General features: G+C 45.7%; 1 protein-coding gene across 1 annotated transcript in view; it reads left to right on the plus strand.

The window, feature by feature from the left end:
- prr36a (proline rich 36a) overlaps positions 1-20227 on the plus strand; it is a 39327-nt gene that overhangs the window by 13217 nt on the left and 5883 nt on the right. Inside the window, exons 2-5 of the mRNA XM_065959742.1 lie at positions 4863-5529; positions 6172-6268; positions 15548-15735; positions 15903-18500. Coding sequence (XP_065815814.1) covers positions 4968-5529; positions 6172-6268; positions 15548-15735; positions 15903-18500 — 3445 coding nt within the window. The 5' untranslated portion in view covers positions 4863-4967. The remainder of the gene's footprint in view (positions 1-4862; positions 5530-6171; positions 6269-15547; positions 15736-15902; positions 18501-20227) is intronic.

Here is a 20227-nt window from a genome sequence, read left to right on the forward strand (position 1 = left end):
CTGCGTCACACCGTGTCAGCTGGTTAGGATGATGCTTTTCCTTGCCCAGAAGGGGGTCATCACATGGGGAATGTGATTCACTCTGGTGTCTGCTAAGCTCCTGGCATTAGTAGCTGGACTGGCAAAACTATGCCATAAAAACAGTGCCAGTCAATCTGCCCGTCTCGCTGATATTTCTGAGTGGAGCTGCTTCTTCTTACTGCCTAAATAAAACTTTAAAAAAAAGACACCTTTGCACAAAGAGGTTTGACTTGATGGAAATGAAGGTTGTCGAAACATTGGATACATTCAGGGTCCGAAATTAACTTTTTGACTCACCGGCCAAGGTGGCAGGTAGATGAAAAAATTCACCGGCCAAACAATTTTTTTTTACCGGCCAAAATAACAAATTTTGTTTTTGTGTCCTATACACATCTGTGTTTGTATGTTTTGTTTAATTTAAGTCACAGATTCGATCATGTCATCAGATCAGGAAATTGTAAAAAAATATATATTTGCTGGCCTTTATATTTTTCTTAATGTATTTGTAGGCCGTAGTAGTAGAGCTGCAGCTCCTGGACGAGCATAAACTTTAAAGTCCTGTCGTGGGATTAATCACACAGCCCTAATTATTAGAGCCCGACTGATTTATCGGCTAGCCCAAAATATATCTGCTGATATTTCAAGTGACTATTGGTATCGGCTACTATTAACGCAGATATGCGCCACGATATCACTAGATTTATTCACCAGTTAAATAACATTAAATTAGAGTTTCATTGTGTTATACTAGCAGTTCTCATTCACCAGCAGAGGGCGCTATATGGATTACAACAACCATCATCACTCTCCAGAGTGTCGAGCGGTGATTCACGTACATGCTCAGTTACTTTCCAGTTGAGTGAGCATCTTGTCTTCGCTTTAAATCTTTTCCACAAGTGTTTGATAACTTCATTTTAAGGATCAACCCAATAAATTTGTATATCTAGATAAATAAACCCTAGAAAGATATCGGCATATATAACGGTGTTTTGTATTTTTATCCTCACCAAATTCGATATCGGCTCCAAAAATCTCATATCGGTCGGCCACTGCTACTTTTTGATTCTAAAGTCTTTGTGATAAAATCTGGGTTATTTTCACACTTTAACTAAAAGCTGCTGCAAGCAAAGGAGAACGTACTTTATCATCTGCAAAAATAAGTTAACAATGTTTCAGTAGTAACATATTCATGCATTATAGGTAATGTGCAGCAGTTTGGCTGCATTTATTGTGATTAAAAATAAGAAATTACCCAATATTAGGTGCAGAGGATTTGTATCTAAGCAGCTGTTGTGTTGGAACAGGTACCAATATTGATTGATTTAAACTGGAATCGTATCAAAGTTTTAAAATCTAGTGTTGTGACAACCTTGATGTAAATGTTCTCTTAACCCTAACATGCTAACCTGTCAGCATCACAATCTGAAAGAGCTAGCGACTCACAGATTTGTACTTGTATTTGCAAATTCAGCTTTTGGTTGCAGTCTGCAATTTCCTAATGGCTTCAAACCCATCCCATTCATATCAATAGAGTGATGATAATGGATTTTATTCACGCAACACTATCCCAAAAGGCTCTGCACATTAGCTAATTGACCCCCACTTAAAGCTTGATATTTTCCCAAAACAGGAACAGTCCAAACTGTTGTGTTGGTTGGCAGGTTACTCTCCCCTACTCGGCTTCCTTTCTGTGTGTGACGCGTAACCAGAGAGACGGGACGAGAACCAGAAAAGCAGCAGGAGTGGAAACGCTTTTGAAGGCAACACCGCTGAGTCCAGCTTGTAACTTTTCCATGGCTGAGCCAAAGGGTAGGACTCGATTAGTCTGCACAACGAGATCAGAGGCTTTCAGGGTCTGTGTGTATAGAGGTGTGGGTGTTTGAGTGGCGAGGTGAATTATATGGTTATCAGCTCTGAACTGGTCAAACTAGTTTTTCTTGGATTGGAATCAAGTGGCCCCGTCATGCAGCTGTCTTTTGGTTAATGCATTGCTGTTTTTCATCCAACCCTCGAAGCACCGATACTTACAGAGACTATTTCACCTTGTAAATGTGAGCACATAAGCTGCAACATTTTTGGATGTTGATTGAACGCGCCGCAGCATCCTGTGACCTCAGATGTTAATGTGTAACTGCCAAAGGAAACAAACGCTTTCTGACCTTTGGAACGGAAAAATTCTGCTTTGCAAATATACATCATGTTTTACTGTCTTGAAATCTTTTAGTTCAAGATGATGAAGGATTAGGGAAGTACCTAAAGTTATCTGGCTTTATGACCTCTGTATTTTACTAGATCTAAGGGTGGTTTCACATTAGGGTACTGGGCCTAGATCCGAGTACACTTGACCCCTGAGTCCAGTTTATTTGATCAGTTTGCACAGTACTCTGGTACCGTACTCGAGTACTGTGCCAGAGTCCGCTTGTAGAGGTGTATGTGTACTCGAGTACGGCGAGATGTGAAGCAACCGTGCTAAATCAAGGAAGTGGACCGCTACATGACGTACTTCTGAACGGCCCCTGTCGTTTGAAAAACCCTTGTACATCTTCTGAGCTGCACAGTAGATGTGGAAGTAGGAAGAGGGTCGTTGTTGACGTTTCAGAAATCACAAATTCATCCACAGTGGGCAGGACGGACTCAGTCTGCAAGTGGAAATTAATCTTCTTCTTCTTTCTGCTTTTTGGTGAATTTGAAAACCAACTGCGTCGTGCATACTGCCACACTCATAGCATAGTGTTTATACATGACTGTTGGGTAAAACATTTACCTTCCCTGTGGCGGAAAGCCCTCTGAACCTACCTGCCTTGTACTGAGTCTTACATGTCTACTTGGACCATTTCTTGTTATCGTTGAACTGTATAAATACATCCCTGATAAAGGCTTTTTCTTTTGTTCCATTACTTTGTTACCTCATAAATCTCTTTTCCCATCCATCTCAGTCTCTTTTCATTTCCTCCTCCGTCCATCTCTCGCACAGCTTGTTTCCGGGGGTCATACAGAGCTTCTGCTAGCTGGACCATCTGTGAATGCGATCTATGAGCTGTGGGAGGAGGGGAGGATGTGAGCAAGGAGAGGAGAGGGAACGGAACAAGTGGCTATTGGGTGATCGGGAGGGGGTGTTGGGTAGAAGCTGCCTGTGGTCAGAGTCAAAGGAATGGGGGAGCGTGGGTGAAGCAAATGATCGGGGAGGGGGGGTTCAGCCACAGAAAGAGGGAACCTGATTGAGGTTAATGAGTTCAAAACCTTTATTTGATTCTCCCCTGATTATTTCATTTTTTCCCAACCCGTCCTTTACCACAGCTTCATGGGTTGTCAAGTAAGGAATCTTCCAGCACGCAAATCTCTGTTTAGTGGTCACAGAATGACATGATCAGGACCATCTGCATCTGCTCAACAGAGAAGAAGACAAAAGCCCAATAAATGAGCCATTTAGTTCTGGTTTTCCTCCTCCTCCTCCTCCTCCTCCTCCTCCTCCTCTGTGGTTTGTGTGTCATGTGAGGAGATCTTTGCTTTCAATGATCCAAACCACAGCTTTTTCCACTTTAAACTTCAAGATGCTGGAAGTCATTTGGAGCTCAGTCATCAGTTTTTTTTTTTTTACATTTCTGTCCGATAAAATGTGAAAATGGAACAATCTGAGGTTCCTTTAGTTGTGGTATCTTAACGGGGATTCCTAATTTATTTTTGTGTCAGTCATTGTGCTTTATTACTACAGCAGTCTCAGAACCCATTGACAATCAAGACGAGAAATTCTTCTGGAAACGGATGTAAATTTTTCAGTAATTCTGGTGAAAAGAAAAGTCCATCCAGCCCAGGCTTCCTTCTCCATGGGGCATTTCTACAATTCACTGAGCAGACACTTTTATCCAAAGCGACCTGAACTAGAGTAAATGCAACACAGCCAGTAGGGAGTTGAAATACTAAATGCATTTAAGCTGCAGACGTGAACACCGTCATTTCCAGGGTTAGGGTTAGGGTCCATTATATCCCCAGAGTAGCGTCCAACCCGTTTAACAGTAGATAATGGTGAAAATGGGCTTCAATCTGATTTACATCAGCCGCATAAGCCTGATTTAAGAAACATACTTTCATGTGATTAACTCTCAATTAACAGGAATTAAGTTAGCTGAAATGACATCATCATCGTGCAGATTTGTGAAAAAAAAAAAAAAAAGTTGAGCTTTGTCAGGTCCGTCCTCAAGAGAAGAAAATGACTTTTAAAATGTTTTGTCTTTTGGATGGCGGTCTGATCAATCATTTCTGGTGCATTTCAGGTAGTCTGGACATCTAAAAGCTGATTGGCTTACTGACTGACAGATTTATCACTGAAGTTAAAATGTTTTTGTAGAGATACAAAAATAAATGTCAGAATACCGCAGATGGGAGCCGATTGCACAGATTTAAATCAGTCTGGTTTTGGTTTTCCATATGGACTGTTTTTCCTGCGAACAACAAATCCTGCTGATCTGTGATTGGTCAGGACAGCTTGGACTACAGACAGACTAGAACAAGTAGCTACAACATGCTCCCCCCCCCCCCCCCCCCCGAGTAGAGATTCTTCATGTTCATGTAGAAACAGAGATTATTAATATAATAGCTCTGTTACATGAGAGGACTACTCGCTGTCAGGCTGAGTGAGAAAGGATTGTTGGCGTCTCTCACTGCTCACTTCCTCTTTTTCAGATTCCCCCAAATTCCTTAGAGGCCCCTTTCCATAAATGGCATTTCCTTTTGGAGGACAGAGACTTATTTATCGTGTGAATTCATGCAAAGTGCAGCATGGACGAGTTGGGTAAAAGAAAACATGATTAATCTTGTTATTATTTTTTGTTTCTGTTGTGCAGGATACTGAAGTGGGTGAAGAACTGGCTGTTCAAGAAGAAGAGTGAGAGTCCCCAACCCTCCTCAGCAACAGCAGCCCATCAGTATCCAAACCTTAGGAGGAGGTGATGAAACCGGATGGGGTTAATATGGAAACCACGGAGCCCACTGAAGCTGCAGCAGTAGCAGAGCACCCCCCATTGCAGGACATCACAACAGAGCAAGCCCCATCACAACCAGGGGAGACTGCAAATGATGTAGCACCTGAACCAGCTCCAAAGGCCAATGGCAAGGCAGTAGCAGCAGACCCCAAAGCCAAAACTAAAGCTGTCTCGGCTAAAATCCCGCCAACGGCTAAATCAGCAGGAGCTACGAGACCAGTAACGGCCTCCCAGCGCACAGTCAACGATGTCAAATCATCCAATAATGTTTCTGCAGCTGCAAAGAAGGCAACAACATCAACATCTGCAAAAGTATCAGCAACGGGGCCTGCATCTAAAAGACCGGTGGGTGTCGCAGCTGTTTCCTCAACGCTCAAGAACCAAACTAAAGTGCCGGACAGGAAGCCTGTGGGAGCAGCCAGGACAACCTCCGCTGCTGCCACGGCAACAAATGGTACCAAACCGACCACAGCAAACGGGACCCCTAAGAGGAGACCAGTGGCTGAGACTGTTAGACCCAAAACCACAGGTAAAGCTGAGGCAACATGAGTAAAACTTAAATTTAGAGGTGCAACGATTAGTCCACATTGTCAATGACAAAATAAGTTGCCAACGAATGTAAACGTTTGTTACATCATTGTGTGTGTGTGATCGTGCTGAGTATGGACAAAAACCTCCTTTTCTGGAGATTAACTGTCGAGGAGTAAGCCATCCTTCATTCTTACTCTCTCTTCTGAGAGTAATGTACAAAGAAAACTGCAACCAAGAAGCGACAGGTGAACAAAACATCACTTAAAGAAACGTCTCTAGTCTGCAGTGTTGAGCTCCTCTCCTCTCCTCTCATTACTTCCTCTCCTCTTCTGTTTCTCCTCTCCTTACTTCCTCTCCTCTCCTTACTTCCTGACTTCCTCTCTTCTCCTCTCATTACTTCCTCTCCTCTCGTGTCTCTCCTCTCCTTACTTCCTCTCTTCCTATCCTCCTCTCCTCTTCTTACTTACTCTCCTCTCCTTACTTCCCCTCCTCATGTGCCTCTCCTCTCCTCTCCTCTCCTGGAAATAGACCAAGAATACATCATGCAGCTTTTTGCTCACTTTGACATCATTTTTCCATGTTTCAGATTTATATGCAGTATTGTTTCTTATGTTCTTGGATTTTTTTTTTTTTTTTGCAGCTTCTTCCAACAGACCAGCGTCTTCCACTGCTCCGAAACCCAGCACTTCAACCACAACAACAAGACCTGCTGCTGGAGCCACGGCAAAGACCACCAGGTACGCCTGCCTATCACAAACGTGACACTGGATCACATAGTGCCAACACACAGACACTGAAACAAAGTGATGTGTTTGATAAAAGCATTTTATTTCCGTAACAATAACACCCCCCCCCCTTACATTCTGCATTGTCTGTGTCTAGCTTTCACACACGTCTCTGCCTCTCTCAGGTCTGAACTTTGTATTTACAAACCGCGAGAGAGGCCAACTTTCTTTTTCTGTCTTGAAGCGCTGAAAAGAGAGCAGCGGCGAACGATGTCCATTGTCGGGCTTTGGGTCGTTATTGAGTCAAATTTCGTTTCAAGAGTGTGAGTCATGTTGATAGGAATAGGGCCTTAATGGAGGCAGTGACACTGAAGAAGTAGTGCTTTGTCCCCAAACAGACCCCCGGGTAGAAACCGGCCCCACTCCCCCAGGGCTGAGAGCTATTGACTTGAGTCATAATCCCCTTCACGCTGAGCTGCTGGTGTGGATAGAGAGTGCTCTAGCTGGACTGGACCTTTACAAAGACCTGTTCTCATACTGACCTCTTTGGTTACCAAATCTTACGTTTGTAAAAAAACAGAATCCTCTGCTGGTAATTATCTGGTGGCATCGTTTTGAGGATGTACAGAAAGGAAGTGGTCGGCGCTCTCAGCGTTGCTTGACCATTTCCTGCACTGATGACCTCACTAAATGAAGACAGTAATTGTTGTGGTTCCAACGTTTAAGAGTCATATTCTACATTCGTTCAAAAAGTGAGAGCACTAACTCAAACAGGAGGAAATACAAGCATAGAGAGCTCTAAATGTTTTGGCTTCACTTCTCTACAGGCTTTGTTTGCTGTCCATTGTTTTTACATTTGTTTGAATCCAAGCTTTAACTTCATTGATGGAAGAACTTTGTCTGGATCCAGCCTCTGTTAGAAAGTCCAATCCATTTGACCGCTTCACTTTGACATCTCACCACAGGAAGTGGTGTTCTGTCCGGAGAGGCGTAATTAGATTCTCTCTCCACTTGTCTCCCCTCTTGATGATAATTTATTAAATAAAGGAGTAATGTGCTGCCCTGTGCTGCGTCATTGTGTTTCTCAGGATCATTGCATTCTCTCTTTGCTCTGAGAAAAAAGAAAATAAGTTATTGTAGATTTTTCTTTTAATTCCTGAAGTACTCCTTTATTGATTTATCTGTAAAATATCAGAAAATGGGATTGGCAACTCAAACAAAATGCTAAAAAGAGATAGACTTGCCATTGTATAGAAGAGTAAAGCGGTAAATGTGCACACTTGTGAAGCTGATACTGGTGAACAGCTGTTTTAGGGGGCACTGGTGGACGAGTGGCGAGTTTGCTTACCCATTGTTCAGACGCTTTAGCTTGAAGTAGGCTGCCTGTGCATGTTATTCACCTCTCTCTCTCTCTCTTCCTCTGACTGACTCTCTCTCTGACTGACTCTCCCTCTGACTGACTCTCCCTCTGTCTGACTCTCTCTGACTGACTCTCTCTCTCTCTCTCTCTCCCTCCCTCTGACTGACTCTCTCTCTCTCTCTCTCACTCCCTCTGTCTGACTCTCTGACTGACTCTCTCTCTGACTGACTCTCTCTCTCTCTCTCCCTCCCTCTGACTGACTCTCTCTCTCTCTCTCTCACTCCCTCTGTCTGACTCTCTCTCTCTCTCTCTCTCCCTCCCTCTGACTGACTCTCTCTCTCTCTCTCTCACTCCCTCTGTCTGACTCTCTCTCTCTCCCTCCCTCTGACTGACTCTCTCTCTCTCCCTCTGTCTGACTCTCTCTCTCTCTCTCTCTCTCTCTCTTCCTCTGTCTGACTCTCTCTCTCTCTCTCTCTCTTCCTCTGTCTGACTCTCTCTCTCTCTCTCTCTCTCTCTCTCTCCCTCTGTCTGACTCTCTCTCTCTCTCTCTCTCTGACTCTTATCATCTGTCCTATCTCTCCAATAAATGCATAAAATAAATCTTCAAAATAAAAACAAACAGTTGTTTCAGCTCTGGAGATCAGTAATGAATGGTGTCTCCGTGTGTGTGTGTGTGTGTCCTTCCTCTGAATTAATCAGACGAGGCGTTTCGAATGTAGGAGTCTGATTACAGTAGCACATCATCCTTTTATGTGAATGTTCCCTGACCTTTTTCCCTGGGACACGACATCAGGCATGCGCCTCTCTGTCTGAGACTCGCAGAGGACAACAGGAGAACAGCGGCAGGTGTCTGACCCCGTGACAGATAATGTGTTGCTTTTCATGCCACCTGCGTGCCTCGGTGAAGTCAGTGGTGTGCTCTTCCTTTGTGTGGCAGCAGTAGTAGTAGCGGTGTGCCTTTCCGACCATGTTGGGGCTCGTGCTGGCTCTCTGGCGGTCACTGTTGCATGCGTTGCTTTAGCTTGTTGGTGTCAGAGTTTAAGGTTTGATAGTATTTGGCAGACTACCAAGGGAGGTGCTTTAGCTGGAACACAATAGCCTCTGCCTTGTAATCCCAGCCCTGCTGTATTGTTTGTCACACTGCTGAGACAACAGGAGTCATTGTTGCCCAAACTGTCGCACAGGAACACACATTAACATTTTCCTCGCATATTTCTGCAGGTGATTCTTTCATGTAGACAAACTGAGGTCCCAGCACAGACAAACAGTTCTACTGTAAGACACATGCAGTAGCCTCTGCTATGAAGTGTTTATATTGTTTTGCACAAAGGGAGGAATGAAAACTATCAGGGCTTTATCAAGCTTAAGGTGACATGCTCTGGAGATGGCATTAAACTATAAACACTTGCTAAAGGAATATTCGTAATGCGGCAACAAAGCGTTTAAATGTCTTCAACCGTGCTAGTTGTGTACAAGCTGTAAACAGCCACTAGCAGGGGCTGTAGCTCTTGTTGGTCTGGTAGCTGGAGAGTTGCCTGTCCACTTCCCAAGCACTGCTGAGGTGCCCTTGAGCAAGGCACCGAATCCCAAAACTGCTCTGGAGCACTCGCTGCGGGCAGCCCCATCACTCTGAGACCTCTCCATTAGTTCATGTCCACAGGATCCTGTTCGTGCATGTGTGTGTATTTCGGCCGAGGGTTGTGTAGCAGGTTCATTAAACAGAGTAAAACTGAATTTCCCCTCACTGCCATTTTGCTCTACAACCTGGATGCACACCAGTACAGTGGACGAATGGTGTCTCATAGCGCAGTTGGCAGTATTCAGAGCTAGATGGATTTGAGCTTGTATAGCGCAGTCTTCTGGCTACTCGGAGCGCTTTTACACCGCAGGTCATACCTACACAGTCACACACTGATGGTAGAGGCTGCTGGGTAAAGAGACCATCGGTATTAACGAATCCATTCATGCACATTTATACTCTGCTGGCCAAGCAGCAGAGCAACTTGAGGTTAAGTGTCATGCCACATTGTACATGGGGCTGCAGGATTTGGGGCTCTAACCCCAAACCTTCCAGTTGAGAGATGACCAAAATGACCACTGAGCCACAGCCGCCCCAAGTCATCTGCAGGCTGTATCAGGTTAAGCGAGAAACCAGCTCAGGCATGTGGATGTTTACCTCCAAGGAGGACCGGTGGCTGGGGGTGCTAGCACCGCTAACGTTAGCCACACTCGGCAATCCCTATCCCGTGTTTAGATGAGTAAAGAATGATTGCGATTAAATTATGATTAACACTACTTTGTGTTTTGCACGAAACATTATTTGTGATAATGGAAGATGACGAACATGTAAAATATGAGTCAGTGAGGAGAGGGAAGGGAAATGCTGGATCGTAGCTGAACAAACAATGTGTCAGGGCGGTTTCTTAGTTTGAGAAATTCATGCCTGAGTAGATTCACAATCCATCTGAATGACAGGAGGATGTCTCCCCCGATAACTGGAGAAGAGAAGCTTAATGTTTTAAAATCTGGCACCTGTTCTGCTCCACTCTCGGCCAACGATGGGTTATGGTGTCCTTGCACGGAGCGATCTGTCTTTGTCCAACGCAACCCCCTCTCTCTATCTCCCTCGTCACTTTTAACTGCCGTCTGTCTGTGCATGTTTTAATTTCTGGGCTTTTGGCCAGGATCTCCTCCAGCCCTCGTCCACCCAGTCGTCCTCGTCTTTCTCACCCTTTCATCACTTCGCTGTGTACGGAGACTAAAACATTCAGGGTGTAGTTGTGAAACATGAGAAGGACAGCGCTTATGCCTTCATGGTGCTGAAGCATCTGCTATATGATTAGTTGTCTGAGAGTCAATAGCTTATGGATATTTTTTGGGCCCTCATTGAACACATTCAGTCATTATTTAAAAAAAAAACAATCAGCTAGGAAGTAGAATTCTGCGTCTCGTTTCCCGATACCTTCTGTGTCAGCCCTTTGGAGATAAAATCGTCATATTTCCCAGCAGTCTTTGCAGGGAGCAGGATTACTGTCCCAACAGAATAACTCTGTGGCATCCATCCCAGTGACGGCGTGTGTGCCCGGGAACCAGCAATGTCTGCGATGCTATTGCTAGGCTGTAACACTTCATCCAAACACTCCCTCTCTCTTCATTTTCAAGGAGATAACTGTAGGCCCCCGACACACACCCTAGGAATGTGTGCTCGTCTACAAGGCAGAGTAAAGCGGCTGGTTTTGGACGGGATACAAACCAAACAAGGAAATGATCGGGTGCTCCATTTTCCACTTGTTGTCCTGGAGGGGGATCCTTGAAAAAGCTGATGAGGGGGGAAAAGAGCAAGCACAGAAGAAGAATGTGTGCTGAAAGAGAGACTGCCTTTTTTATTTGTAGGGGGAGCACACACACTGCAGCAGCGATGAAGAGAACCTCCCAGGCCAAGCTGTCCTCTTTCTTTATGGCTTGATTAAAACAGAATAATTTAATCTTCAGGACAGGAACGAGTATGCCGAGGGACTCTGGCCTCCGTAAACAAAAAAGAAGAGAGGGAGGCTGAATCATAAGCCCTGTTCAGATTGATGTTCTGCAACAGTCCTGTAAGGAAGCTCCGCCGTCATCACGCCTTTGTTACTTTGGTATTGATTCTTGCGACGGTGTGATATTGGTGTCCCTCCTGTGTGTGACTTCACTTTGCGTTATGGTGCAGCTGAAGCACGACGTGGAAAGACACAGCAGGGGCTTCACATTCATTCATGCATGAATAGAAAACATGGACGTTGTGCTTTCTCCACCTAACTTTGATCAATCTAGAAAACGGGCAAAGAGGTCGAGTTAAGGCGAGCCTGACGCGTCCTTGCAAACGGCTACAACATGTCTGCCCATCAGTCAAATCAGCCACGCCCCTAATTATGCATATTTGCTTCTGATTCTTTGCCTTTACTATAATCCAACTGGGTGAGTTATAAAAAAGATTAACCCGTTTACAATAAAGATATGCGCTATTTATACCAGAACTGTTTTTGAACCAGGCCGTGAACATGTGAAATGTGGATGTTAATGGGGATTTCCTGCCTCGGATGAATGGATGGGGGGGAGTAGGTGTGGCTTTACCAAAGCTCCCCTGGCTCATGTTTATGATTTGTCCAAACAGATGTTGCAGCTGCTCAGCATTTTAATATCCTGGCTTTGCCGTCAACATTTATGAACACGGACTGTAACACAGTATCAGTAACCTGCCCTCATGCTGACCTTTGCCCTGAAGAAGACCTCATGTGTGGTCATTAAAAACCCTGTAGTAGATGTCTGTTTTAGTGCCTCTCTTCCTGTCTTTTGAACGGCGATTTGTATTGATTTCAACCGTCTGTTTGGAGGAAATGTAATCCATACAAATACTCCCAACAACAGAACCACAGGCCATGTGTGGAGTACAGACATTAGTGGCTCTCTCTCTGCTCCTCTCTGTGGATCAAATCTTTGAGCTGTGACTCATCATTAAATAGAGGAGGGAGGGCTTTCGGGGTTATATTGTGTCTGTGACCTCCCCTTACCCTTTTTATTCCCATTCCTTAATGCTTGTCTTCATTTCTGTCTCGGTCTAATTGCAGCCTTCCCCTCGGAGTTCACTCTCTCAGTTCTGTCCGACTTTGCTGTGAGCAAGTCTCTGGCGATTCATGTTTGCATATGAAAACTGCCTCCGATTTGAGCTGTTTGTCCTACTCGTTTATTTTTCTTCTGTTGTTCATCATTATCAAAGGTTTACTCAGGGCAGCTTCATCGTTATGTCTGACACACTTTTCAGTTTCTGGGATGCGGGCTGAGATTTACATCACAACCCAAATCTTCTCTCTGACGGCAGCCCCCCCCCCCCCCCCCCCCCCCCCCACGAGTCCACACTCGGGATGTGGTTTTCTGATCTTAGGGGAACAAACGGTCATTGTGATGGTTATTGTAATGTGGGAGCGGCATCCGTGTGCATGCATGCTACTCTGCTGAGAGCCGGGCAGTGTGTCTTTGTCAGTTCATGTCTCAGCTACTGCAGAAGGAGACATAATAAAGGTCGTAGTCATTTGTGTCGGGGTTGCAGAGTTCTTGTTGTTGAGAGAGGGATTTTCATTTTATTAGAATCGCATGTCAAACACATTGGTTTGAAGCGGTTGGTTTGTGTTGGTTTGTGTTGTTTTATACCCGTCAATGTTCATGTGTGGAAACGAGGGCTTTGCACCGCCTGCAGCCCACGACTCGCTCATTTAACCGGCTGACTTTGTTTGAAAGCTAGCCAAGGCAGCGGGGCATCAAAGCTCAGAATACATAACATTCCTGTAGCCTGATTTCACAGTGCTAAGTAAAGCAAAGTGCAAGACACATTCAGTACTTATGTAGGTTACTGCTCATCATATCACTGCACTGACAAGTCTGATGCACAGAGGTCACTGACAAGTAGTGTTGTAGTCAAGAACACACTAACCGAGACCATGACATATCCAAGACCAGAGTTCTCCCAGACGGAGACAAGACCAAGACATTTAGGGATCGAATCAAGACCGAGTCAAGACCAAGACATTTAGGGATCGAGTCAAAACCAAGACATTTAGGGATCCAAGACCAAGACATTTAGGGATCGAGTCGAGACCAAGACATTTAGGGGTCGAGTCGAGACCAAGACATTTAGGGATCAAGACCGAGTCAAGACCACGACATTTAGGGATCGAGTCAAGACCAAGACCTTTAGGGATCGAGTTAATTCAATTCAATTTTCAATTCAATTCAATTTATTTTGGATAGCGTCAACTCATAACAAGTGTTATCTCAAGACACTTTACAGAAAGCAGGTAAAATACCTGACTCTGTCTGTTAACATTACAAAAGAGCAGGTAAAAAGACCTTACTCATTGTTATGTTACAAAAAGCAGGTAAAAGACCTTACTTATTGTTATGTTACAAAAAGCAGGTAAAAGACCTTACTCATTGTTATGTTACAAAAAGCAGGTAAAAGACCTTACTCATTGTTATGTTACAAAGACCCGGCCTATCCATCATGAGCACTTTAGCAAAGCAGCAAAAGTTACAGTGGTAAGAAAAAACTGCCTTATTAAAAGGCAGAAATCTTCGGCCGGATCCCCGGCTCATGACGAAACAGCCTTCACAGGTCTAGACTGCGCCTGGGTTGGAAAGGGATAGGGGGAGAGATGGGATAAGATGCAGGAAGAGGGATAGGGAGCAAGGGGGTGGGGGGAGGCATACCGCCCATCAACAATCCGGTGGGGGGGGGGGTTGTTCTGGCAGGCCGTCAACCAACGATCTTGAGGAGCCTAAGAGAGCTCAAGAGCTCTTAATAAAAAGTATTTATTTTACATATTTAAAATACATTTAAAATCACGCTGCTCGCTGCCTTCAATGCGACATATTGCACAGCCTGACTTCATATTTTTCTCTCGTCTTAAATAGTGCAAAAGGGAGTTTTTTTTAAGTCAAGACCAAGACCTTTAGGGATTGAGACCGAGTCAAGACCCAGACCAAGGCAGGGTGAGACCAAGACCATAAATATCACTGAAAAATCATCATCTTGTGTGCAGCGGGCGTGTCACTCACTTAGACCGTAACACAGGGAAGGTTGTGACTGTAATCGGGGGATAAAAATGAAATTATGAATGAATGACTATCATCATTATTGCACAACAGTTCTGAATGGATGTTCAGGTGAATGAAACATGTTTGAGCCTCTGAGCGAACTGAAAGGAGGCGCTGTCCTGTCCTGTGTAAACACAGAGCTGAGAACAACAAGCTTAGAGGGAGTTTGACTTCACTCTTGTCTTTATTAGAAAGACATAACTCAGTGAGGATATTATTTGATATCTGCCGTATTCATGTTTAAAATGCTGCATATTATACCTTTAAGTGAAACAAAGAACGATAATATATTACTTTGACTACACGGTATGTCTGCAGGCTACTAGGGCGGAGCACAAGTAGAATCCTTTGGCTCGCCTCCTTGAAGAAGAGAGGTGGATGTTGCACTGATTTTAGGATTTTGTATATGCAGTTGTGCTGAGAGAAAAAGTGCTGCGTCACTTCAAGACTCCTCCAAACGGACTCCCCTCCTCCTGCACTCGCTCATTGTTTCCTTAGATATGATCTCCTCCTCCTTTTCCCCTCTTTAAACCATGTTTCTGTTTCCTCTCCTTTTAGTATTTTTTCTTTTTAACTATTCAGTTCCACATTTAGCACCCTCAGCTCACTCAACTTTCCCCCCTCTCTCCTCCTGTGAGTTTTTCACTTCACCCCTCATCACCTCTGCTTTACCTTTCTCTTCCCCTTGTGCACCTTTTCATTCCTGTTCCATCTTTACATATTGTTCCCCCCTCCCCCTCCCTGCACCCTGTCCTCGCCTCGTGGAAGTGATTGTGAAACAAAGGAATCATTACAGTGTGGCAATAGATGGATGGTGCTGCATTAATGGCTTCCCATTGTTGGAATTGATTTTGTGGTTTACATTAGGACAGGTCATTTATTTATGCTGTAAATGCACGACGAGGCAGGCCATCTGAAGTCATGATCAGATCTTTTATACTCTAAATAAGAGATGCTACCATTGGACGACATTATGATGTATTGGATTTGAAATGTGATCATAAATAACACATTCCCTTTTTTCTTAAAAGCATGCTCAGTTCCCTATATTAGCATAAAAGACAGTGCCTCTGCTTTTCTTGATCCAGTCTGAGGTTACATAAACCGTCCATCATGCAGATCACGACCACCTGAGTGAGGAATATGTTGATGTCTAAAAATGACATGTTCTGTTTCTTAATGATGACATATAGCAAGGAGGGATCATTGCAGTGAATTGAAACAGAGAATACAGCAGCTTCAAAATGTGTTTGGTTTGTTTTTTGTCGTCATCTCAACATGTCAATGTTTTTTTTTCCCTCCAGGCCTGCTACAGCTCCCCCAACATCTCGACTTGCCTCCACCACCACATCCAGGCCTACTTCATCTGTAACCAGCAAGCCCTCCACCACCGCAGCTGCCAAAACCACCGCTTCTAGAGCTACTACAGTACCCTCTACTGGCAGGACCACTACAGCACAGCTGCCCAAAACTGCTGCTGCTGCTAAGAAAGGTTAGAAGCTAGAGACTGTGTTTAAGGAGGCTTTGGTTAAAAACTGTCTTAAAGCAAACCAGTAAATCTGAACTGGAAACATAGTTGTTGATTTTCAAAATGAGGTTTTATTTTTGAGCCACATGACGGGTGAGCTGATGATCACTGTTTTTCATTTTTTTCCACAGATGTCAGTCGACCACCTCCTGCTGCAATGGCAAAGAAACCGTTAACTACAACATCCTCCGCTACCAAAAAACCTGAATCCTCTAAACCTGCCACCACCACCACCGTGAAGCAGAACTCTGCCTCTAAACTGTCAACGACCGCAAAGGCAGCAGAAACCAAGGTGTCGCAAACCAAAGCCCAACCGCCCGCTAAATCTGCTCCCGCAAAGAAACCTGCGGCTGCTGCTCGATTACCTGCCCTCAACAGACCTCCGATTGGCCGAACCCCACCTGCTTCTCCAGTCAACAAACCTGCAAACAGCAGCGCCGCTCTGTCCAAACGCGGTGCCAAACCAACTCAGGCTGTCCCCCCGTTCACTGCCGCAAAAAAGACCGGGGTTTCAAATACCACCACGCCTGCTGTGGAAACACAGCACGCTGATAATGCAACGGTAGCAACAGTAGCAGCTGCCACAGCAGCGATTGTGCTAGCAGAATCTCAATCTGAGACTGCAGAGTCCCCTCCACAAGAATCATCACTTGTGGCACCTGCACTAGAGGAGGTCTCGCTCCCAGTCTTGGCCCAGGATACCACACCGGATGTGGAACCTGAAGAGACTGTCCAAAGCCATGCAGCTGCCTCCGCTCCTCCAGAAAGCCTTGTCCTGACACAAACAACTTCCCCCCAGGAGCAGCCGGAAAGCAATGCTCCCTTACAAACAACACAGGAGCAGATCCCTGCTCCAGCTGATCCTGAAGTACCACCAGTGGCCTCCTCTTCAGACCTCCAGAAGGAGTCTGTGAACCCATTTACAGACCAAACCCCTTCCATCTCTCAAGCCCCTCCAGTAACGGAAAGTCCCCTCACTCAGTTACCTCCTCAAAGTAATCTTAATGATGAGGAGGATGAAGAGGAGCAGTGGGAGAGCCAGCAGGTGTCCGTGTCTGAAATGAGTGGAACCACACAGCCCACAGAGGAGTCTCGCCCCGGCTCGGCTGGACTGGTCAGAGGGTCTGCTTGGAGAGCCAGCGGCGCCCTGCTGTCCGAGCTGGACTCTGAGGAGGTGAGTGGCAGTCAGCAGGGTGCATCTGAACTGAGCGCCCCCGGCGTCCTGGAGGGCACAGAGAGCATGGACGATCTGGGAGACGGCAGCCTGAAGGGAGCGATCGACATGGAAGGAGCCTCGGCCGGTTCACCTGACTTTGAGAAAGTTCCCGACATTCCCGTTAACGACTTTGATGAGGATGAGGAAGACGACGAGGACGACGATCGGGTGTGTGACATGGATGTGGGCTCGGAGCGAGCCGATGAACCGCAGAGACCCAGGCACGACAACGACGTGGATGAGGAAGAGGACGATGAAGATGTGGAGATGGCCAGTGAGGGTGTGACAGAGAGCGGGCTGGAGAGCTATGGGAATGCAGACGAGGATGACTTCGCTGAAGACGAACGGCTCGACAACTTGAACAGAGTGGCCGAGCCGCCGCCGCCTCCCTTGCTGCCGTCCGCCCCCGCCGCTCAGTGGGACCAACCAAACCCCTTCGCTGATCACTGGGCAGAACCTCTGCAGCCACAGCAGGTCCTGGAAAACGTCTCCCAGGCAGCAGGAGCGGCTGCAGCAAGCCCTTTGGCGGACCCCTGGCAAGCGGACTCAGAAACCCCAACTCAGACCCCAGCCCAGGCCTGGCTAGAACTCAGCTCTGGTCCTTTTGGTTCTGAAGAAGCTCCCCATCAGTCCTCTGTTAAAGATGAGGCAGAAAATCTAGAGGCCAGACTGTACATGGATCAGTCCAGCCCTGCACCCTTGCTGACCCTGCCTTCTGCTGCTGGGATGTCTCTGTCAAGCACCCTGAGCAGCGAGACCAGCACACCTGAGGAGCTGGCTGACCCTGTGAGGCTCCGCCCCCAAGATGCACAGGTTGCAGGGCTTTCCCCACAGCCTGACCAGGACTATCAGGAGGAAGGAGACCAGGAAGAAGAGGAGGAAGCTGAGGCGGAGACCCTGCCCGCAGATGAAGTCCTAGGAGGTCCTGCAACCGCCCCCACCTCAAACCCCTCGTCGTCGTCGGTAACTGAAGATGAAGCCAGTGACACAGAGGGAGAGGCTCAGCTGGAGGATTCATTGGAGACCCCGGCGGTGGCGAATATAATCTTTGACAGTCAGGCCGCGACCCGCCGCTGCCTGTCTGTCGTGGAGGAAGGGGAGGAGGCCGAAGTGAGCGCCTGCGCAGTCGAAGACATAACCCCGCCTTCAGCTACATCCCTGGCGTCTTACGGCTTTGACACCACGACCACGGCTTCAAACTCCAACGCCCAGTCCACGGGAGAGAGCTGCGTCAAAAGCCCGGGCATCTTCTCCCTGGAGGAGCTACCTGAAGAGGTCAAAGAGCCATTTCTGATCCCACAGCCTGCCGCGGCGCCGTCCCTCGCAGAGCATCAGTACATCGAGTGTGGGAAACAGGAAGCAGAGTCGGCTGAGCATGTCAGAGAGGAAGAGGAGGAAGCCCTGGACCCTTCATCCACTCCCATCACTATGCAGCAAACAGAAGAAAACCCCGAAGACATCCAGCCTCCTTACTATTCTGCTATCTGTGAAAAGACTGAAAACTCTTACGCAGGTAACGTATAGTTCATCATCTCCCTAACCGCCCCAAAGTAACGTCCCTTAACTCCCTCTGGCCTTGATCCAACGTCCCCAAAATGTCTTCCTGTTGTAGTTCTCGTCCTCCCGTGTTTGTCCTTGAAATCTCTGGGGGTGGACTTAAAAAAATAAAAAAATAAATACAGAGAGCAAAAAAAGGGAAAAATAAAGAGGACAGCAGTGGCACTTCCCTCTGATATCACATTTCTGTGATGAGTATACGGCTTAAATTCCTGTATGTGCAATAGCTACTATTTACTCTTAATGCGTGAGCGTGCCTGGGTTTTGGTTTCTGTTTTATTTAACACAAAACGATGATGTAAACCTGGACTGGAATTTGATTTGAATTGTCTGTTTACAGCTCTTTAAAAAAAAAAAAAAAAGGGAAAACGATGATGCATAGCGAAAAGCAAAACGGAATGAAGTGTTGACTATGTTTTCATGTATTTATCCGACTTTTTACTGAACTCAAGTGTTAACTGAAAAAGAGTTTTCATTGTGTATTCCTGTGTGATTCTGTCCTTAACCCCGATCACTCCTCATCTCTTCTTGCACTTTAAATTGTAACCTAGCTTTCTCTTGTGTTCATCCATCTTTTGGACCCTTAAAACTTAAAATAAAGATTAGATTTTTTACCATGACCTCTCTGATCCTACAGTTTTATTGAAAAGGGGGCATGTTGGAGGAGCGTGTAAGGCCTACTTATGATCCATCGGATCTCTGTGCAAGTTTTCTGACACTTCAAGGTGTCACAAATGTCCTGCACCTTTACGAGAGACAATAACGATTTTAACTTCAACAGTTTCTCGTTATTTTTACTCCTGAAACAAACAAACACACACACACACACACAGAATCTCACACAAGTTTGTTACATTTTAAACAATCAGTGGAGACGCTACCTCGACTTGTCTGAGAAACACGAGCACTCTGGATGGACTCTGCAGTCTTCCCCCTCCACCAGGACTTCTCTCCCATGGATCGGCCTTTCAACATCTGAAGCTGCAAAGACAACTCATCGTTGAGCTGCAAGAACCGAACCACGTGCTCCTTCTTCTTCTGCTACTTTAATCTCCCTCCAGTCCACTGTGGGCGTCCCTCCTCTTCTGCCTTTTTTTGTTTTTCAAAGCGTTCTCGCTGCACTGATTCACAGCTCTGTAATAATGTCAACTTAATGCATGATGTCACTGTTGCACAAACTTCATTACATTTCCTTTTGGATACTTCAGTTCAGGGTCAGCCTGATTAGAACAAAAAGCTTATCATCGACTTCCTTCTAAAGCCATGCTGCTACTTCAGTTTTCTTGTGTTGCTGGATGACTTTTAAATGCATGTGGAGCTTCTGCATGCATCACTGGTTGACTAACGACACACTCCACTCACAGGTGATGACTGTTGTTGGAGTTACACTAAGCTTGTCTGTGGTTAGGTATGTCTCACCATGGTTTATAGTGATTGCATATACAGGAAGCTGGCTGCTTTTATTTTTGAACAAAAATCTTTCTTTTGCAGATTTTAAAAACATGAGATTTAAATCTATTTATAAGTATGCACATTTTGCTCTCTGCACAATTTTATTTAAACCACCACCCCCAGTCACCTCACCTTGGGTTTATTATTTCCTGATGTGTTCACTGTTTATACACAGATGCTGTCTGTTTGTCACTGCTGCACCTTTTTTCAACAATGTCCCACTGCCACAGA

Source organism: Labrus bergylta, chromosome 1 (assembly GCF_963930695.1).
Source record: "Labrus bergylta chromosome 1, fLabBer1.1, whole genome shotgun sequence".
Taxonomy (NCBI): domain Eukaryota; kingdom Metazoa; phylum Chordata; class Actinopteri; order Labriformes; family Labridae; genus Labrus; species Labrus bergylta.